General features: G+C 39.9%; 4 protein-coding genes across 4 annotated transcripts; 1 reads left to right on the top strand and 3 right to left on the bottom strand.

Moving 5' to 3' along the window:
* Position 1: 1 nt before the first annotated feature.
* On the bottom strand, positions 2-4,467 carry cd151 (CD151 molecule). Its single transcript, XM_084554820.1, has 8 exons — positions 4,323-4,467; positions 3,318-3,402; positions 2,581-2,772; positions 1,868-1,942; positions 1,048-1,152; positions 674-826; positions 511-597; positions 2-377 (listed from the first exon to the last, which is right to left on the bottom strand). Exons 2-8 carry the CDS (start codon positions 3,399-3,401, stop codon positions 318-320), a joined length of 756 nt encoding a protein of 251 aa, XP_084410946.1. The 5' UTR covers position 3,402; positions 4,323-4,467; the 3' UTR covers positions 2-317.
* A 260-nt stretch (positions 4,468-4,727) lies between these two features.
* Positions 4,728-13,168, bottom strand: cracr2b (calcium release activated channel regulator 2B). Its single transcript, XM_084554525.1, has 17 exons — positions 12,801-13,168; positions 12,612-12,723; positions 12,362-12,509; positions 11,490-11,636; positions 11,312-11,402; positions 11,136-11,231; positions 10,874-11,061; positions 9,102-9,173; positions 8,950-9,007; positions 8,062-8,141; positions 7,840-7,960; positions 7,493-7,619; positions 6,459-6,540; positions 6,248-6,362; positions 5,897-6,004; positions 5,731-5,807; positions 4,728-4,967 (listed from the first exon to the last, which is right to left on the bottom strand). Exons 1-17 carry the CDS (start codon positions 13,053-13,055, stop codon positions 4,883-4,885), a joined length of 1,962 nt encoding a protein of 653 aa, XP_084410651.1. The 5' UTR covers positions 13,056-13,168; the 3' UTR covers positions 4,728-4,882.
* Positions 13,169-14,009: 841 nt separating this feature from the next.
* Positions 14,010-18,512, top strand: tmem138 (transmembrane protein 138). The gene is made up of 5 exons (XM_084555479.1): positions 14,010-15,210; positions 15,770-16,306; positions 17,102-17,273; positions 17,394-17,469; positions 17,574-18,512. Exons 2-5 carry the CDS (start codon positions 16,179-16,181, stop codon positions 17,684-17,686), a joined length of 489 nt encoding a protein of 162 aa, XP_084411605.1. The 5' UTR covers positions 14,010-15,210; positions 15,770-16,178; the 3' UTR covers positions 17,687-18,512.
* Positions 18,513-18,644: 132 nt separating this feature from the next.
* tmem258 (transmembrane protein 258) lies at positions 18,645-20,841 on the bottom strand. The gene is made up of 4 exons (XM_084555480.1): positions 20,740-20,841; positions 20,315-20,424; positions 18,915-19,043; positions 18,645-18,799 (listed from the first exon to the last, which is right to left on the bottom strand). Exons 1-3 carry the CDS (start codon positions 20,740-20,742, stop codon positions 18,917-18,919), a joined length of 240 nt encoding a protein of 79 aa, XP_084411606.1. The 5' UTR covers positions 20,743-20,841; the 3' UTR covers positions 18,645-18,799; positions 18,915-18,916.
* Between the last annotated feature and the right edge of the window lie 688 nt (positions 20,842-21,529).

Raw genomic sequence — 21,529 nt, 5'->3', positions numbered from 1 at the left:
TTTTTTTATACATATATACTTTTAGTTATATCTAAAGACCAGCACTGATCGCAAAATTAGCCATGGCTTTTTGGTTATAAGTTCATTCACACACCCTGTAAGCATAATATGTAGGACACATACTGCATGCAAAGGAATTTTGCTATATAGAAACAAAGCACGGCGCTGTCCAGCAGCATTGTATTGTCTCTAGTTTGTGTATTTTGTAAATGTCAATGTCACAATTTGAAGTGATAACTTCATAGCATTATAGGATTGTGAGAATATTTATGGCTTTACAATAATCACGTAAACATGATATGATTCATAATGTCAAGTCAGTATGGATCTTCTGTCAGATTCCGATAAAGGCAGCAAGTGAACATCATCCCCACCAGCTGTAAGAAAAGAGACATGAGGAACTTGTTAGTTCCACACAGGTACAACCATTCATTGTTCACAGTTCGGCCGCTTGTAATTTGCACAACATTATAAGTGAATTTGTATTTTGCTCAGTGGTTAGGAGCTTACCTGTAGAAATGCAATTCCAATACCCACTGCACCGAGAACATACAACTGACTCTGGATGAAGTCCTCTAATTTCATGATACAGCCTCCCTAGTAAAACGAAAAAGGGAAAGATATTAAAATCTTGTTAAAATATAAGACTCAGCCAGTGGAGAGTTCTACCTACCTCCACCTTATAGATGTTGGAAGGATGGTCCCTGCGGCCGCAGAGTTCACTGGGAGTTTTACAGCAGCTATCGGGAACAAGCTGTTCATTCTGTGCCTGGATCCACACGCTGTCCCTCCAGTCTGAGGAGTTGTGACTGCCACAACACTTAAACTGTGAGGGACACAGGACAGGGACAAAGGAAAGACAATAAATGAGAACATTTTGACTATAACTCTGCATTTCATCATTAACGGCAGACTTATGTAGGCATTAAACATTATAAAATCAGACACTTTTTCTAGTCATAATGGCGTTATTGTTTTTAGTTTGAGCCATTTCATGCCTTTAAAATCAGCCAAGAAAGTATATAACTAAATATCACCCTTCCGCACCTCCTGTTGGAGTTTGTTCACAGCCTGAGTGATGCTCTCCTCTCCTGGCTGCTGGTATTTCTGCTGCATGGTAACCCTCAGGTTCTGCTTGAGTTCCTCATCCAGCTGTCAACCAGAAGAAAAACTTAAGTCCAGGAAAAAATCTTTCGCTTGCAAATCTCCTCCCATCAATAAAAATATCCCCAGGTCAAGTTTCTTTCCCTCCCTGTAACATTCCAGTCTACCTGTGCAATGCCCACTCATAACTCAGAATATATGAGCACAGATAATCTGACCTCACTCCCTATTTCACATCAAATGAATTCTGCAAATAAAACCTGATTTTGCTGCTACACAAATCAACCTGTTATAAAAACAGACTGATATGAAATAGAAACACATGGCAGCAGATTACCTGTTGGCAGAAAGGGAAACACTGGAGCAAGAAGAGGGGGAAGAAAGAGAGGTGTGAGAAGGATGGAAAAACAGGACAAATGAAGAACATGCACAGAAAGGCATGCAGAGCAGATTTCACAACAGAGTGCAGCAATTGGGGCATTGCATGGGTGTTAGGTTTTAAATAGAAATGATGGAAAACAGGAAGTGTTTTTTGAAATCGCGTGAAGAGGTGGAATGAAAAATACACAAAATACGAGCAGAAAGAAATAGGCCAGCAGCAGTGACATTTAAAAATAGTAGAAAAAAAGATATAATAGTAAAATCATCTAACCACGCCATGTTTATATTGAAAATGACGTTATGTTGGAATAATACTAGTCCTATATATGTTTTGGTCAAATATGTGTATGTACACATACAAACAGATTGTAAAGCATCTCACCTCTTGGTAGTTAATGTAGGCCAGGACGCCAGCAATGATTTCCAGCAGGAAAATACAGAGCAGCAAGATCAAATACTGTAGAGGAGAAACATGAAATGTTATGAATGTACTTGAGTTGAAAAATATACATTTCAGACATGACTGTGCTAATATGTGGAATTAATTCATACAGTAGATGTATCGACAGTGCTAAAGACATCTGTTCGTGACTAAAAAAATAATGAAATACAAGTATTACTCCTGAGAGTAATGGGTTAAACTGTGTGGAAGGAAGTGATTCATTGCACAGGTTGTGGGGAATATGGAAATAGACATAACGTCAGGTTTGCTTTTGAATGATATCCTCTCGCTGCGCGTGTCTGTCTCTCTCTCTCTTACACCCTTCAGTCCAAGCAGCCGCCTGCGATGCCCTTCATTCCTCTGGCATGAGCCGCACTCTAAATGTAAACTCTTAAAGACACACTCTGCGTGACTTTGTCTGTTATATCTGACAGGCATGCCTGACATAATGAGCTGCGCCGAATGGAGACAGACGAGACAGAAGGTCACCCGGGATTAACTTTCAATACACGACTCAGACTCGGCGGTGTGTGTGTGTGTAAACAGGAACTTAAAAGTGTCTTAGTTTATGATTTGACGTGATTAAATGGGGTCTGAGCTTCAGTGGTGTGAAGTTAAACAACCAAGGTAAACAGTGTTTTGTGGGACCTTACCACAATCAAAAGGCTTTTCATCTCCTTCAGGGTAGCACAGCATCCGATGATCCCAGTCACAATGACAATGAGTCCAGCAGCTATCAGGATGTAAGCAGAGGCTGAGTAGAAGCTGGAGTTCAATAAACTGATGTAGTCGCTCTTTTCCACCAGAGTCCACACGCCCACTGCCAGCACAGCCCCTCCTGCCAGCTGACAAAACACACTGCTATCGGCTCAATCCGAACCAGATGCTCATATCAAAAATGCACCCACACAGTTTTAGGTCCCAAAATGTGATTATGATGCAAACAAGACAACGCCTTATTCTTCCGCTGTAAGCCTCAAGAGACGTGTAACTTCTAATGATGCACGTAAATCTGAGTGCATTCTTTCTGGCTGGGAGTGACTGATTAGTATATCCCTAAAATCTGAAGGAAATGAAAGTTAAAGAACTAAAAAATAATAGAAGTTGGATTGTCTCTGAAATACATACTGTTTGCAGTTTTTGTTTTTAGCCTTTGGCTCCACAGTAACCATTGTAACTACTGCAGTATATATTTTTTAACAGTGAGAATTAATCTCAGTGTCATAAAAGGATCGTTTTCATTAATATCTATGGCAAATGAAGGAAAGCATGGTTTTAATGTTTCAACTTGAAGTTAACTATTGCTAGTTAACACATTAATAATTAATTCATTATCACAGTATTTGCTTTATCACCTTAAATTCACCTTTATTCCTCCTGGTTCACTTACCCAGAAAAGTATGTTGAAGAGAAAGAGTAGATATTTCAGGCAAACTGTCCCACAGGTGTTTGTTTTTTCACCTCGAGCTTCCATTCTGAAAAAAAAGAGACACAAATCCAAATATGAAACTCCAAGTATTTTCTCTGGAGAGGATTAAATAGCACAACTCACTCTCCCCCTAGAGAGAGAACACAAGATGCTGTGAGTGCAGACCATACCTCTCAGTACTTCTCATGCTATGCTTAAGAATATTATCACACAACTTTTTGCCTAAGCCTATTTCTGTCTGATTAGTATCTGAGACTAGTTGGTTGCAGTCCACATTTAAGAATTTCCTCTTTCAGTTTGCCTTAGTTCCACCTTTAGTGTGAAAGGTTTACTGGCTGGAGCTGAAACACGACTGCTACACATAATGGTTGCGGTTTCACATGTTTAATCTTTGACTAACAGGAGACTGAACTGTGTTGTGTAGTTCAATCTTGCATCAAGCTGAGCGATAGAAAGAGCTCGCTGATGAAATCAAATATGTTGTGGGCAAAACATGCTTAACAACTTGTGTCACATGTCATCCAGCAGACAGATATATACTGAATGTCGCCCATCTCAGTAACTTAAGCTGATGGGCTTGCTCTTCAGTGACATACTGCTGACATTTTAATCTTTACTTTGTGATTTAGTCAAAGTCTGTTTGTATCCTATCCTAAACTGAACTTTCCTCTGCTTCTATTTTAAGAGAAGTTGTGACCCTTAGCATCATGGGAGACAGGGATTTTAAAGTTTTAGACACTGGTGAATATTTCAGTTTGCAAAGTATATCAAGAAAGGTTAAAGTGACAATGGACTAGCAGGATGATAAATTAATTCAAAACATAAACTCACAAGAATTTAGGGAAATGGAAAATGTGCAAATATGACTGAAAACAATACCCTAATGGTCACATTCAAAGTTATTTTTAACCCATTGTGTCATGGAAAAACTGCTCCCGCTTTTCGCTGAAGCCAAAATACTCCTACCTGATTTTAGCTGGTGGGCCCCCGAAGGATGTAGATTATCGGGGTAACGTCTTCCCGGATCCCACTAACCCCTGTGTCAATGTGCTACTGTCTTTGAAGGTTAACTGCAACAGTGTAAGCTCTCAGCTGACAGCCAGACCCAAGCCTCCTACCAAAGCGTCTGAGTGTCTGTCCTCTTTTGGCAAAGCAGGCAGCTCGCCCCTCCACAAGTTAATACAGAGTACTTGTCTGCCCCCAGCTGGTCTCTCATGCACGTCAGCTCTACTGGCACTAAAAACCATAGCTTAAAGGATATGCTTTAGTCATTTGAAAAAGACCATGACAAAGAAAGGAGTCATTAAAAATATAGTTTACTTTAGGTATTATACAGATACATAACAACATAGGTAAACATTACATATATTATTCAGTAAACGTGTTCAGAGAGAAGTGGCGCTGTCAAGTTAATATGAGTGACCTCAGGACCTCGATGAGCCGGTGTTGCCGTGGATACAACATTGCTCCACTGAACCGGGACGCCTGGAAGTTTTTAGTCACAAGTCTTTTCAGTCATCTGCTGTTCACGCACAGCAGGTTCTTCTAGCTTTGTCCTCAGTCAACGAAAGTGCATCTTTACATTGTTGATCGTGCAGCGTAACCAGAATCCTAAAATGAGGAGAAAAACAATAAATCTACACTTATTTTGCACTTGTACCTCTGATCTCGCTTGACCCAGTTGGCCAATAAATACCAGTAATAACTAAACGTGGTGATTGTTCAATTACAATTATTTTCCTGCGGGACTTCCCTTTATCCGTTTACAGTAAATAAATCTAAAATAACTATCGATTAAAGTAATTCATCAAGATAAAAATATGCTTTCTCTGCATTAATTCAATGTAAGTTAAATATATTTAGGTTGTGGACTGTTTGCCAGACAAAACAAACTAGGTTATTTAAAGGCTGACATTCTGTCTTATCACACTAACTGTGATAAGTCAAGATGTCAGCCTTTAAATAGAGCTTGTGTATTAATGGGATATTGATTGTCCTAGTAAGCCAGTGAATCAGAATGTACAAAGGCAAGACCTCCCTAAATGTAACCATAATTAGGGCACGTCTCCTTTCCCTACAGTGACAAGTCAAAATGCCGCCTGTATTTGTGGTGTATTATTCAGTAGTCTGGTAAAACTGCAGCCTCAAAAACCTCCATATAGGTAAACCAACACCTCTCTAATAGCTAAAACTGACCCTCTGTGAAAGTAGGATTTATGGCAGGACTGTGGTTTTATATTATAAAGTGGCAGCTGGATGTGGTGACAATAAAAAAGCACTACTGTAGACACAAACATTGTGTAGCACCTAGATGATATGAAGGCCCTGAAATCATAATAATAATAAAACGAAATAAAGAAATTCAATACCATACCCAGCCAGGTGAGTCATGAGCTCATCCATTTTACATCCAGTCTTGGCACTGCACTCGTAAAACAAAGCCTGGTGCTGCTGTATAAACCAAGATGTTTAAAAGTCATTTTCCTACCTTAGGAGTAAATCACTGTGGTAACTAGTCTGAATATTCAAATGCATCTCACCTCCGCCAGCCTCTGCCCCTCTATTGTTGACACTTTTCTGCTGTGACTTTCTGCCATGTCCAGTTTGTTCCCCAGCAGCATCAGCACAGCACCTTCACACATTTTCTCCTGAGACAGACGCGCAGGTTATGGAAACCATGGTTATTTTACTGAAGATATACCAATGTGTACACATGCCATTACACTGTTGTCTCAAACACCAAATATAGGTCCAAAAAGAAAAGATTAAGACTTAAGATGTCGCTAGAGTTTACTGAGATTCCATGTGCACCATTACATCAATAAACTGCATGTGTATTCAAATTAGGACACAATAATTTGCATGTTTTTACATCACATCCACCTGCTCACCTTAATAGAGTCTATCCACCCTCTCACCGCAGTGAAGGAGGCCGAGTTAGTTATGTCATACATGGCAAGGACACCGTCAGCCTTTCGGTAGTATTGTTCGGTGATGCTGCGATACCTGAAAAAGAAATCAGAGTAAAAAATAAAATAGAACACACACAAAAAAAAATCTACACAGCGTTATGAAGCAAAAAAATAAACTGAGTTATCTGACCTCTCCTGCCCCGCGGTGTCCCAGAGCTGCAGGATGATGGTGGTGGAGTCCACAGTTAATGTCTTCATCTGAAAATCTATACCTAAAAACAAACCAAGCCGCCTGGTTTCACATTTGTCTTGTAAACACGGATCAGCCATAACATTATGACCACCGAACAACACTGATTATCTCGTTATCATGGCGACTGTCAGTGGATGAGATATATTAGACAACAAGGGAACATTTTGTCCCCAACACTGATGTGACAGACGCAGGAAAAATGGACAAGTGGAAGGGATTGAGAGGCGTGAGCGCCAAACTGAGATGGCTACATATCTGGGCCATCACGGTGCTTACAATGGGCCTGTGAGCATTGGAACTGAACCACAGATCCAGTCTGATGAATCATGTTTCCTTTTGCGTGGATGGCTGGGAGCATGTGTGTCACTTACCTGGGAAGCACGTGGCACCAGGATGCGCTATGGGATGAAGGCAAGCCATTGGAGCTGTAGTATGAAGGTTTAGGTAATGTTCTGCTGGGAGACCTTGGTTTCTGCCATTCATGTGGATGTTACCTACATGGACCACCTACCAAAGCAATGTTGCAGACCATGTACACCCTTTTAATGGAAATGGAATTCCCTGATGGCAGTGGCTTCTTTCAGCAACATAATGCGCCCTGCCACAGAGTAATGAGGGTTCAGGGATTGGTTTGAGGAACGAATACAAGGTGTTGACTTGGCCTCCAGATTTCTCCAGATCTCAGTCTAGTCAGGCATCCCTTGGGTGTGCTGGACAAACTAGCGGGATCCATGAAGGCCCCACCTTGCAACTTGCAGGACTTAAAGGATCTGCGGGATCTGCAGCACACCGTCAGAGGTCTAGTGGAGTCCATGCTCGGATGGGTCAGGGCTGTTGTTGCAGCACATGGGGCACTACACAATATTAGGCATGTGGTCATAATGTTATTGCTGATTTGTATATGTGTTCCTTCTACATACACTGAGGTTCATGTTAATCCTTGAGAAAACAGTGCTAAAGAAAAAGCTTACCAACAGTGGTGCTCATTTTACTGTAGAAGTGTCCTGTGCAGTAGCGTTGGATGAAGGAGGTCTTACCCACCCCTGAGTTACCCAGAAATACCACCTTGAACACTCGCTGGGGACTGACAATGTTGCTCTAAAATGCAGGTAAAGGGACCAAACATCACATTCTTATATCAATCTAATATTTGTTTAATTTTTAATGTCTTTAGAAGGGACAATGTTTTTTTTGCCATAGACTTAAGAATATCTTTCCTCTGTCATAATTATTGCTCTTTTGCAGCAGCATCTGTGCCATTAAATGGAAGGTTTTAGTATAAAAATGTGTGTATTTGTAGATTTAGTGTTTTCCCTACCTGAGTTTGGGTCAGTTCAACATTTTCACACCTGTCTTTACATGACCGTTGGTGTCTCATGGAGGAATTTGTCACCTCTCTGATTTTGTCCTGCTCCAACTCAGCGGAAGAGTTCAGCTGTCTTCAGAATCAACGAATACACATAATTAGTGCCTTCCTTTCCCACGGCCGTCTGCCACATTACTGCAAAAATGACAAATGTATGATGCTGGTCATACAAACCTTTTCACTGGCTTGTCTTGCAGTAAGTAGTTACCTATGATTGACCCTTTCTTCCGCAAGGGCTTTTTGGCATTTGGAGTCTAAAAGGGTTTTTGTGGAAGGCAGAAGAAATGATTTTATTAAGATTTTATAGGTGTAAATGGATTTTTTGAGTAAATATATGGATGAAGTATTGCATGTATCAAAGAAACATCAGTTAACACTATCTTCTCTGTAGTAATAGGGAGATTGCAGGAACGCAGTCCAAATGTGATATTTATGTGGTATTTATTCTGTTCCAAGTAGTTTAACATCAGAATCATTTATTAACAATACAATTATTTGTTTACACTGTATATCACATGGCAAGAAAAAATAAACACAAAATAACTATCAAGCACTTATGTTGTTGTGGTTAGTACAGTTTACTGTTAATTTTTTTGCATTCTTGGTCTTTAAATTTTAAATCCACAACATACATCTACAGCCAACAGCTTTGGCAACAATACTATATATTAATATTCTCAAAGATTGCAGATGGGACAAGTAAATACTGATCCACTTTAGATTAAATAGTGCAACAACGACTAATACACGTACTGTATATATCTATATGTACACTTGTTCCTTCAGGTTGACATAGGACCAAATAAGTGCCAAATCCTTCACTGACCACATCCATGGAAAAACAACATTGCAAATACTGTGCTAGTGACATTAATCAATAACCAAAAATAACAGCTGCCCATATAAATAGTCTTTGTCCAGAGGATGGAGTTATGAAGCGTGAAGGTATTCCAGGACTTAGCTTAACGGCTGATAAACCTGCTGCGTCCACGGCATACAAAGGTCTTCATTGAGGTAATAAGTTAGTGGTACATGAGGAAGAACAGAGTGTCTGTGACTAACCCTCTTCTGAGAGTGCTGGTGGGCATCTTTCTCGTCTCGCAGCATTTTGTTCATATCCCTGACACAGAAAGAGACATGGATTCATCTGCATTGACTGATATGAGTTTGACGAAATTACTTGAATTGAAACAGCAGCAGCTCTTTAGACTTACCTCAGTATCTCCAGTTGTCTCAAGAGACTGTCCTTCTCTTTCTTCATGTTTCTTGATACTTTCATCACGTTTCTACAGCGGACCAGACAAAACACAGCTTAAGTCTGGTTAGACTGTATATTTTCATCACTGTAAACATATACAGTGTTGATCCAGCCACAAATGATTGTTGTGTATCTAAAGTCTGCAGGTTTTTCCTCTGCAAGATGTTCCTTTGTAATATTGAAAATAGGTAGAAACCATTACTTTCAGTTTCTAAAGAGTCTTCAGAAACCGATGGGCTTGAGATTTAGTATCTTAAAGGGACTTTTTTAAAGATACAGAATTACACCAGCGTAATCCTTTAAAACAGCCCTGCAGATATATTTAAATATTATTAAAAACTTGTCCGACCACATTTTCCATTTATTTACCCATTTAGGGTTAAGGTTTCTAGTGTTGACTCTGGTGTTGACTAAAATAAAACTTTTCAGCTTGCTTGACTGTAACCAACAGGAGATCACATGACTACCATGTTATATCCACAATGAAATCACAGTTGAATCATCTGCCCTTTCAGTTGTTTTGAAGAAATCCTGAATACCACAAGATTTAGTGCAGGACTGTTATATTAGAAAGCATTAGTTTTCACTGGTTTACCTAAAATACTGGCAAATGAGTGTATTATTGTGTTTTTGTTTATCTACAAGAGCAAAATAGTCTTTTTAGAGCAGTGATTCCCAATCTGGGGTACGCATACCCCTGGGGGTACGCAAAGTGCCGTAGGGGGTACGCGAAAGTCGATTCTGAACTCATTTAACTACATTTTGAAACTGAAAAAACAGATAACGGGTTGTTTTCTCATTTTCTGATTCTCCACCTAAATGAAAAATCAAAAGACTGTTTTTCATGTGAGTCAATCATGGTAATAGCTAGATCAGGGGTGTCCATTACGTGATTGCGATCGACCGTTAGATAGCGAAGGTAGTGCGGGTAGATCGCGTGCCATTGAAAAAAAATGTTTTAGATGTTAGTCTAAAACATTTATCTGTTGCGCCTCCAAATCAAACAGCAAGACAAACATTCATCTTTATTTATTTTTACTTTATATTTGCAACATGCCCTCAGTTCAGCGGCACACATCCACAGCCACGCACAACTTCAACCACAACTCAAGACTACGTTTTTCTTAAAGAGACAGCGCTATTTTTTTAAAGGTGCAGTGCACCAATTTTTCTTGATTAAACAATAAATTAAGTCGTCAACAATTCTAATAACTTTCTGTCATTTGAGCTGTCAAGTCATCAGTCTGAGGTAAACTAGGTCGCCCGGCTAACCGCCAAAAACGGATAAATGGCTAAAACGGATAGATTGCCCTTCCAGAGAGACCTCAACTGCTACCACCAGTCAGCCCACAAATGTAGAAATGTTTGGTAGATTTCTTTTTTCAAAAGTGAACTGCTGCTGTTCACTGAAAATGCTGGTAAATAAATCTATTTTGTGAGAAATAATTCACTTTAAGAGATTTTATTTGTACGTTATGCAAGCTAAATGTGGGTGGTGGGGGTGGCGGAAATCTCACAGACATTTCTTTTTCTAGCTGCTACACGTGCGTGAGAGTAGGGGGTACATGGCTGGAAGTCAAATGTCTGAAGGGGTACGGGCGGTGAAAAGTTTGGGAATCACTGTTTTAGAGGAATGTAAAAATGATGAACTGTCATCATTATAATAATGTAAATCTGTGGTTTTAAAATTGAATTTCCTGATGTCCTCTTGTGCTCTTGGTTTCTCACCTCTGTCTGGCCACTTGATCCTGGGCAGCGCTGTGCTGCATTGAGTTGAGTTGACTCAGAGCGTCCTGCAGCTGCTCTCTGCTGCTCTCCATCTGCTCCTGTAACTGTATATTGAGGCTCCTCAGCTGCCGGTTCTGCTCCCGGATGTTTGCTTGCTCAAGGCTTAGCTGCCGGATTCTGGTCTCGAGCTGACAACAAAGGCCTTTTAACATTAAACTTTGACACTGTTCCAAAATAACGTCAATATCATTTGGATGCCTACCTCTTTCTGTTTGCTCAACGTATTCTCCAGCTCTTGCTCGCGCAGCCTCATCTCCTCTTCAAGCTTTTGCCCTCTCTGCTTCAGTTTAATACTGTCCTTGATTTCACAATAAATCAATAAAATTAACACTTTTGTTAAATGGCACAACAGCTCGATAAGCTAGAACATGTCTGTACCTCCGCCAAGCGTTTCTCTTTCTCCTCCCTGATTTGGCTCTCCATTTCTTCATATATGGACCGAACAACCTGATCATGTTCACTCTCCCGTCTAAAACGAAACAAAGTGGAATTCATTTAGAAGACTCAACATGAGCCAAAGCCAGTTAGAATGACTGTAGTGGGAGGAAGCTGTGACCTGCGTAGAACTTGTTCCAGACTGTCTCTTTCTCTGATGGTGTCCTGTAAATGGGACACAGTGTGGACCAAGATGCCCTCCAGGAGAGTCAGCAGCTCTGGTCTGTCTCTCTGGAGGTCACACCACAGAGAACATAGATCCTGTTGACTGATACACAACACACACCTGTTAAAATGCATCATGGAGACAGTACCGAGAAATATATCAGGGCCACTAAGCATGTCTAGTGTGACCTGCACAAAATATGGTTACTTTAAAAATTACTCAGCTTAAAGATTTGAATTATTTGCTGAACAAAAAAAAATGTTTTGGACATTTTGATGAATTTCTTTTACAATTCTAGGCCTATTTTTTTTTTTTACAATTTTATTAAGTACTCAACCTAATACAAGGCAATAATATAACTCTATTGTAAGTAGTGTTGAAGTAGTTATTGTTGGTGTTCTGCTGGACAACATCATACTTCAGATATTCATGCTTCTTCGTGTTTGCAAATAAGGTGGGACACATTTAGAAACACATTAGAAATGCACATTATTATGTATATGTAAAGTAATTTACAAATTTTGCATAGAAGTAGCATTAAACTTTTTAAAACATAAAATTATTCATTTGTAATATTTTCATGTTGAGCAGCTAGGATTTTATAATTATTGGTCTGTGTCTGAAATCATAAATGAGTGAGTCATTTATTTTCTTTCTCTCTTTCTTGCTTCAATATATCCAGACGCCGCTAATATGCAAATAACAGACGGCAGAAGAAGGCTTTCTCTGTGTGCTAAAAGGATAAACTTTTAAATCTCAAAAGTTCAATTAAAATGCACATAGACCAGCGACGTAGAAGTCTCGATGCAATAAACTTGTGATCTTACTCTTTGAAAAGTTTGTCGGCACCAAGCTCCATTAGTATGCTTTCAAATTTGGCTGCAGTGGGGTCCTGGGACCAGTCCACCCCATCCGCATCTTCTTCTGCATCCTCTTGACTTAGCTCAGTCGTCTCGTCCAGCCCAACCAACTCACCTGCGCCACAGAGAAGAGAAGAGGACATGTTTGTTTTTTTCTACTAAGAGTAGTTGTTTCACATAGGTCCAAAATCACTGCATTAAAATGCACTACACTCACCAAGCCCTGTGTTAAATTCAATAGGAGTAAGGAACCCATTGCTCTTTCGGTCCAGACTTTCAAACACTGTCTCCAGCTGTTCAGGGGACAGTGGGAGCTCTCCCTCCAGCCTCTGAGCAAAAGAAGACAGAAAGTTCAGCACTCTATAATTAGTCTAAATCTTATTATTCTGCCACATTAGCTGATTACCTGCATGTCCCGTTTTGTGATGAACCCTTTCCCCTCTTTGTCACACAAGAGGAACAGCTCTTTGGCCTTCCCCATCGTCTCTGCCTGCGGGCTTAACGGCACTGCTTCCCTGGTGCGTGGCGAAGCCAGTGGAGTACGTCCCCGACCCGGCCTGGGGCTCCCAGTTGGTAGGCTGCGCAGTCGTGGACTGACAGGCACAGCCTCCCCACTGCCTTGACCCACCAGTACTTCGCCATCATTCAGCCACTTAGACATTACTGTACAGAGACAGGTGGTATTTTGTGGATGTGTCTATCATTATTCTTCCTGTTTGCACATGTTGACCTCATTGTGTTATGTCATTTGGTGCACATTAGACAAAATCTGAGACACTAACTGTCATTAACTGTTTTACTGTCATGATGAACTAGAGTGAATTTAATGACATTTTGGATTTACTCTTTACAAGTGACGCGAGATATGGGAAGCAGGCTGTACAGGTCCTCCCTTGTCAAACATGAGGCGCAGAACAAACTTACTGCTGGGACTGTACGCATGCCGAAAGTAGCTATAGATCACGTCTGTGTGCACTACATTTTAAGTGTTTTATAAACTTTTGGTGAGTTATAGAGGAAATTACTTTACTTCTATCCAAAATATGAATATATGACAGAAACGTATGGCTTCCTACAGCTTAGCCACCTGCCATCACTGTTTATTTAGATGAGGAAAATTCAGCCTGTCAATGAGCACCAGGATGTGTAGACGGTAAAAAAAAACAGGATGGTGTCATGTGAGAAGAATCACTGTGTACTTGAAGGGGAGGGTGGTTAGCACTGGGAGAGGAGATGCAAATAAAGCATTTGCAGTTGTTTGCATTGTCCGAACTACCACAACTAAAACAAATTTAACTCGTGAGAACTACGGCATGGACATGTATAAAACAGTGATTTGTGAGGGATACGAGCAGCACGCACAATCAGTCTTCAAGTTAAATGACAGCACCATTACGCAGGAGGACCATATCATCATAAATCATAAATAGTTTCGTTTAAATTGCAATGAAAAAGGTGGAAGGGGTGGAAGATATTTCTGGGGCTGGTCATGTTAAAGTGCACGCAGAGTTGAAAACAGCCTCAACGTCTAATGCAATATTGCCTCACTTTCCTATCTCTCCAGCCTCAGTATCTATGAAAGATAAAAATAAAATACATTTACTGATAATAGTAATAAAGTATCTTCCTGATGATCTATGAATGCTTCAAAAACTTCTGTATAATACTGGGGATACACTGGAATCCCAGATAAGAGACTTATGTAAACACTGCATGTTAAGGATTTTGTATGTCTAGTCAGACTCCAAATAGGCCAACAGCAACGCCAAAGGTCAAATAAACTTCAATACACCTAACACACACTATTTAACGAGGTAGTGTCAGTGCAAGGTGCTGTCACGCATTCAGGGAAAGTGACATAGAGTCCGTAACACACACAAAAAAAAACTTTCAGCCAAACTTTAACGGGTCATTATAACACCATAATCTGTCTGACAATGTGGGTTCACTTTGAACATATGTTGCCTGAAAACACGATGACAGCGCCGATGAGAAAACAGCAAGTTAAACAGACTCAAAAGTTGGGAAGTGCAAGTTAACCTTGCGAATAAAACAACAGTTTTAAACTCAAACCTGCGAACCCAAGATGAATTACATGGCAAAAAATGCGCCCAACTTTAGAACAACGTATCAAGTCGAGGAAACCAAAACCACTGCACATTTATTATTAAAGGAGCAAAGAACACCATGCAAGCAACGAACAGCCTAACAGCTAATCTACAATAGCACAGATAGACTGAATCTAAACGCTGTCCTAATATTTCAGTTATTACATTACAGTTAAACGAAGCCGGAGAAACGTTTAATGACTACTCACCTACGGAGTACTGGACGCAGGTGTCCAATACCTTTGATCACCTCACAGTTATTCAGTTGTGTGTTCACTTCAGCCGCTAGGTGTCAGTGGCGACTTCATGCAATTACGGGTTACCGTAATATTTAGTGTATTCCAGGAAGTGCTCCTCCAGACCTTCCACTAAATTAATTTCCGTAGTTTCTCTCTCTTTCAGTAAGAACAAGTAGTAAAAAATTTGTAGTAAAAGTTATGCTAAGTCAATGCACGTACAACACATGCATTAGTCCCTGTAACGTGGGTAGCGTTACATTTGAGGAAAATTTAGAGAACCTATACGCCTGGTATTACGGTAGCACGTATCGTTACCATGGAATTTACGGAAATACATACGTTACCCGAAAAACAGCAGGAGGCGTTTGGAGTGGGTTGCTCTGGTTGCGGATAAAAGTAGGGATATAAGCAATTTAGTTGTTTTTCCAGGATCGGAGTGACTGGTTTTTGTTCTGCACACGTTTCTCTGGTAAGTATGTGTTGATTACATGGTGTGTTTGTGAAACATGCTTGTATAACAGAGAGCAGAGTTAAACGATGTTGCCGCGGTTAACGTGGCGAACGAGTTTGGAGGGAAGTTAAAGCCCGGACTGTGCCAGTGCTAACCGAGTGGTTTGTTGTGGGAATAAGCCATGTCTATTATCCGTCTCCAAGATTATCTGCAGCCGGGACTAAATATTGATAGGCCACCGTCATAGGCAGATTAGATTAGATGGGTAATAAGAAAGAAAGAAAGGGGGTGCGCCACGAGAGCAACAACAAAACAAGAGGTTGTGGTGTAAGCGTAAATCAACTTAGGTCAAATCTATAATCCGTGTCGTGACGTTCCTGTGTCTGCCTATGTAACAGCATGAGTAGGTTTACCTTACATGGGTAGGTTTACCGCTAATTTAGAAGACTTGTTATATCAAACCCTCACTGGAGATGGCTGCGGGGCGAAGGTACGAGTTGCTGTGGATAAGGTGGACATTTTGTAATGCTTAACAACATCCTTGTTGTTTCACTGCTTCTTTTCATACTCTTCACAGGGGACACAGCAAATGAGAAGATTTTCCAAACCAAAGATGTCATTATGCCGCATTTAACAAACATCTGATGTCCTGGACGGACTGCAGTCATCATGGGGATTTGTTTTCTCGTCTAATACAACAGACATCATGTGTCTTGACACAGGAGCTAAGAGGAGGGAATATATAAAGAAATAGAAGATATTTATAAAAAAAAAGTCCCCAGTTCTGATGATGTGAATGGACCATCTGTGACTCATAAATGTCTGCTTCTTGACCTCCACACACACGTTTTTGTACCGAAGCATGTAGCAGGTGAACACTGACAAAGTGTCAACAACAAGTACCTGGATCTGTAAACGGCATCAACCAGATGAAAGCTGGAGAATAGATTGTGAAGCTTGATGGTTTGCAGGATCAGCCGCTGAAGATGCTCCAGACTGGCAACTTCTCACTGGTGCTGCTGATCCAGCTGACACTGTTGGCCTACGACCTCTTCGTCAACTCCTTCAGTGAACTCCTGAGGGGAGCACCCGTCATCCAGCTTGTGCTGTTCATGTGAGTCACTGATTGCTGAGATGGTCTGAAGCTGTGGTGTTTATTTTCGCTCAGCCTGAATGATCAGTTTCATCAGATGTAGTTATTTAAGTGTGCAGACCTGCGCTTTTTTGTAATTCATGTACAGTACATTTCCTATTATCATTAAAAAGGGTTGGGGGTTCTCATTTTTAGTGTGTACACCTTCTGGATTTAGTTAAAAAATATCAAAGGAGACATCTGAAGTAAAGCCTTCATTGCTCAGATACAAATTTGCTTTACTAACAGAAAAAGACTTCTTTTAAAGTTGCTGGTAATTAGAGCTGTTTTTAAAATTTACCAATTAAGTTTTCAGTGAAAACAAGCCCCTAGTATTTATTCCTGCTGAGCACGGTATTTATTTATAAAAGCTTATGAGGTAACACTTATTTGCAACAAAACTTTAATAAGTGGCTGTGATTTATTCCATAGGCGGTTTGGCAACAGTTGAAAATCTCTGGCTTTGATAACATGACTTAATCATTTCAAACTCTCCAGCTCATTGAACGAAGCCTAGCTACAAAGAGATCAGCCTTAGTTACGTGTACTGACATATTTTCCTAGTAACGTATAGCAACTGTTAGAGATAAATCGCCTTTGTTGGCTGAACTATTTTAAAAGTCTTGACATTATGCCCTTTTATTTGCTGTTGCATGGACTAGTATTTTAAGGCACACTGCGTACTCCCTAAACATGTGACACAAAACCTTTGTTGTGATCATTATGTTCAATGTAATACAAATACTTAAAATAAGATATTATAAACTGTGTTTGCAGCATCCAGGACATTGCCATCTTGTTCAACGTGATCATCATCCTCCTGATGATGTTCAACACCTACGTGTTCCAGGTCGGCCTGGTGTCTCTGCTGCTGGAGAGATTCAGGGCCCTGCTGATATTCTCTGCTCTCTACCTGACCCTCAGCATCTGTTTCCACTGCTGGGTGTTGGTACGCTCTATCACACCTTCACAGGCAGCTGTGTGCCGATTAAAATTCATACTTGACTGTGCATCCAAGTGAAATGTAGATGTGACCCATAACCTGATGAGTATTTCCCTTTTCCTCCAGAACCTCAGATGGCTCCAGTCAAACCGATTTGTTTGGACAGATGGTCTTCAAGCTCTTTTTGTTTTCCAGAGAACAGGTAATTGATGGATTTAATCAGAGGTGCCTTTTCCATTACATTTACCACCACAGATGTCATCTATTAACAATATATCTAGTAACTGTACTTGTTTGTGTCAACAGCGGCTGTGTTGTATTACTACTTATACAAACGCACAGCCGAGTTCATGGGAGACCCACGGCTGTATGAGGACTCCATGTGGCTGCGTGATGCCTTTGCCAGAGCTCGTCAGTGAAGAAGGGACAATTTTGAAAGACTTGGGCTGTCAGGGTGTCATCAGCAGCTACTTTGACTTATTTTAATACATATTGGACACTTTGCACTATTTATACAACTCAACTACAGGCTAATGTTGAACACTGCAGAACTCACTAACAGAGAGGATGAGACAAAGTCTCATCTGTGTGTGTGTGTGTGTGTGTGTGTGTGTGTACTGGCTCTTCATACCAAGTGTGCAGCTGGTTAAATGGTTTACAATGGCAGGTTAGCCAAGAATGGCATGTGTAGTATTGTATTAATCAGGATTGAGTCTGTTAATCTATGTGGCCTTGTAAATCAATTTGGGTTGCAGACAAAACACAACACATTGAAAAAAATGTTAAAAGCTTAGAAAATAAGTATTGGTATGACTATTTATATATATATATATATATATATATATAATTTTTTTTAGAGACAAGTTCTGTGTAGTTTAGTGGAAAGCTCTGTTATTCCCCTGAAAAGCAAGAGACCGGTTGGTTGTTTTTGCCTTATGTGATGTTAGAACGTGCTGTTTACATGGTTGATGGCCAATTTTCACGTGTACCCAGCTGTCTTTTAGTGGGAATCTTTGAATCGTGTTCCTGCTGTTTTTATTAAATAATCCTTCTCTAATTCCGGTGTAATCCTTTATCAGTAGGGTAGTCAGTATTATCCCGTAGACAAGGTGAAACAGACTGCTCTATTTTTAACACAAAGATTAATCAGGGATTGAGGTTTTAAGCACCGCTAGTGAAATGCACCACAAATAGCCGTCAGTGTGTCAGAATAAGCTTCTATTCTCAAGCGACCGATGAGTTACGTTGCTCTGCACTGGAAGTCTGGATTCTAAAAAAACTGTTAACATTTTACATAACTATTAATCTACATTTTGGAATCTGTGAATTACTGCAAACATTGTAGATAGCAAGGTAAACACAAAAAGACAACAAGGCTTGTACAAATCCCCTTTACTTGTGAAATTAAATCCAGAGTCCATATGATCCCAAAATATTATCAGTGCAGTCCAATTGAGTTGAAAATCCAGTTGGTGCTGTGAGTGATGTCCTTTGTTTTGCTGGAATGTGTCATAATCTTTTAAGTCAGTCACCTGAAACAGCAGAAAAAAATACAAGGTGAGGATAAACATTGATTCACTACGAGACTACTTCAATAACTGAAAGTGAAAACTATTAGACTTTAAAAGGACAAGATTATTAATGTACCTTCATACGTAGATGCCAACCCAGAGTAGTAGGAACAGTACTCCGAACCCCATGAAAAGTGAAGCCACGAGGGAGATCAGCAGCTCTTTGTAGACGTCTCTTGTGTACTTTGTTGACGTCACTTCATAACTGATGAAAAGTTGAGGCAAACTCAGACAAAGGTACAACAAATCAAAAAGGTTTTCATCTATTCTTTATCTAATGTCTCACGAGTCCTTTATGATTGTTATGCGTTATTTAAGTATGCATAGTGTATTTTACGCCCCTCTATGTATTAAATTCTATTTTATTTATATAGTACTGCTTATCAGCATTTTAATTACATTTACATAAAAATATAAAGAGTTAACTCTCAATTTTATATCAAGAAATCATTCTGGGGGAAGAAAAATGAAAAACTGACCACAGTAAATCATATGTAGTTTTAAATAAGGCAAAAAATGTCTTCATGAACTGAATGTTTCCCTTCAACATTTTGGCCAAAGTTAGTCTCCAGAGATTCTGCAAACTTTGTATCTGCATTCTGCAACAGCCGCTAAGATTTATTACAGCACAGTTTATTAGTTGGAAAGCTGGCTGTAAATCTTTACTGAGACATCCCTCCAGTCAACACTGAAACAGGAAGTCGGCCAGTAAGCTGTCCTGTTTGAATGTGCTCAAAACAACAGGTTTGTGTAATAATTTTACCATCCATCTGTGTTCTCTGTTCTAAGTTTGGCTAACCTAGTGGCTTGTTTAACATCTGTATGAAAGTCTGACTGCCTGCGTTTCCTGTTCATCGTAGCGATACTCCCAAACTCTGAAAATAATTTGCCGAGAGCCCCGTTGCTGTCATCAGCAAAAGTGATTACCTGAACAATAAAACTCAAAAGGCGATATTCACTCACTTGCCAAAACATTAGGTACACTAGTGAAAATAAAACGTATTGTAATATAACAGTCTTTCTTTCCCACCCTAACACCCCTTCATGAAAGGTGGTAATTCAACTTTAGGTTGATTTTGGATGCTGTTAAATGGTATCAAATTAAACACAATAGTGTTATTTAACCTACTGACTAAAATGGGGTCAAAATATTAGGAGCGTGCGTTGAGGCAACACAATACAATTTAATAGTACTACAAACCACAACCTCCAAAGTGACAATGCAATTGTCTATTATAAACAAATGGTGAATAGCATAACCTTCATGAAAATTTGGTCCAGGACTGTTACATTAGAAAGCATTTGTTTTCACTGGTCTACCTAATAGCTGCCCATTTAGGGTCTTGCTCATTGTACAACATGATGTTTAACTGCAGGTTGCTGTTCTGCAACAGACCCACTGATCTTGGCTCCGACGGCTCTTTTTCCTGTTAACCACGGACACGACGTTATAAACCAACAGCAGTGAAAGGATACACGAAGAACCAGGCGGTGAAGAACATGCCGATGGCCAGTAGGACCACTGTGAGGTGGGGGAACACAGCCGGGTTCACCGGGCTGGTGTATCTGGTCATGGCCTCGAGTTCCTGCAAGCCACAATAAAAACAGAATGAAGACACAGGCAGGTAACAAAACCTGTAATTTAACCTCATATAATAATAAATAGCATGTAGCATGCGAGCAGTGCTGTAAATGAGCAAATATCGTTCTCCCATTCAGTAACTACTGCGGCTAATATAAATCAGTAAATTTGACGTGAGAAGCTAGCGTTAAGCTTTCCTGCTAGCACAGGCTAGCTTTGCTTTAGCGGCGAAATTGCGAATAGCGTGCACAGATAAAAGGCGTGCCATTGTACATTAGAGTTAAACTTATATATACAAAGAAAATGTCAGGAATTGTACCATTATTGTATTGAAGTGTGGCTCTTGCTGCTGTCGTCCCTGATGAAAAGGCCACGTACTGATTAGCGCTTCCGGGATTTTTCCCGACGCACAGTTGACGTTGTGACGTATTGCAACGGGTATTTTCTACCCCGTGTTTAGCCTGCCAGGCTTGTCGTTCTTTTAGCATTAGTAAAAAATAATTTCAGCTTTGGAATAACGACTTTCTACCGGACATGCTCTAAACTACATTAATAACATGTCTATTGCCTTGTCACAATATTTCGCTTAGTACAGCGCGTTATTGTTTGGCGGCGGTGAGCATTCCGTTTCCGAGAGGCAAAACTCTGGGTATAATTTTACCCCCGCCTTAAAGACATTTCATAAAGCCTCGACTGCCATCTAATGGACTGAATGAATAGCTGGTTTCCAGTTCACAGAGCAGATAGGTAAACGAACTCAACAGATTCAATCCCAAATTTATTTACTGCATGCATTCATAGTATTACAGCATTTTTATTTATTTATTTTTTGACAAAAAAAAGCTTTGAAATGGTATGGCTATAAAGTAGTGATATTAATGTAGTCAATTTGTTTTAGTCTCATGACATTTTTTCTTTACAACTAGTGTGACAATGACAAATGTGTTTGTTTGTGTGTGTGTGTGTGTGTGTGTAATGAGCGTGCTGTTATGCTTATCAATCATTTCTGTTTTCCAATAGCTGAAAGTTATTGATAAAAAAAAATCAATTATAAAAAAGGAAAAATTATAACACACATCCGATAGTAGTAACAAAATGAAGCTATACAG

Source organism: Chelon labrosus (assembly GCF_963514085.1).
Source record: "Chelon labrosus genome assembly, chromosome: 11".
Lineage (NCBI taxonomy): Eukaryota > Metazoa > Chordata > Actinopteri > Mugiliformes > Mugilidae > Chelon > Chelon labrosus.
The sequence above is the reverse complement of the archived record's forward strand: the minus strand, read 5'-3'. Positions and strand labels throughout refer to the sequence as shown.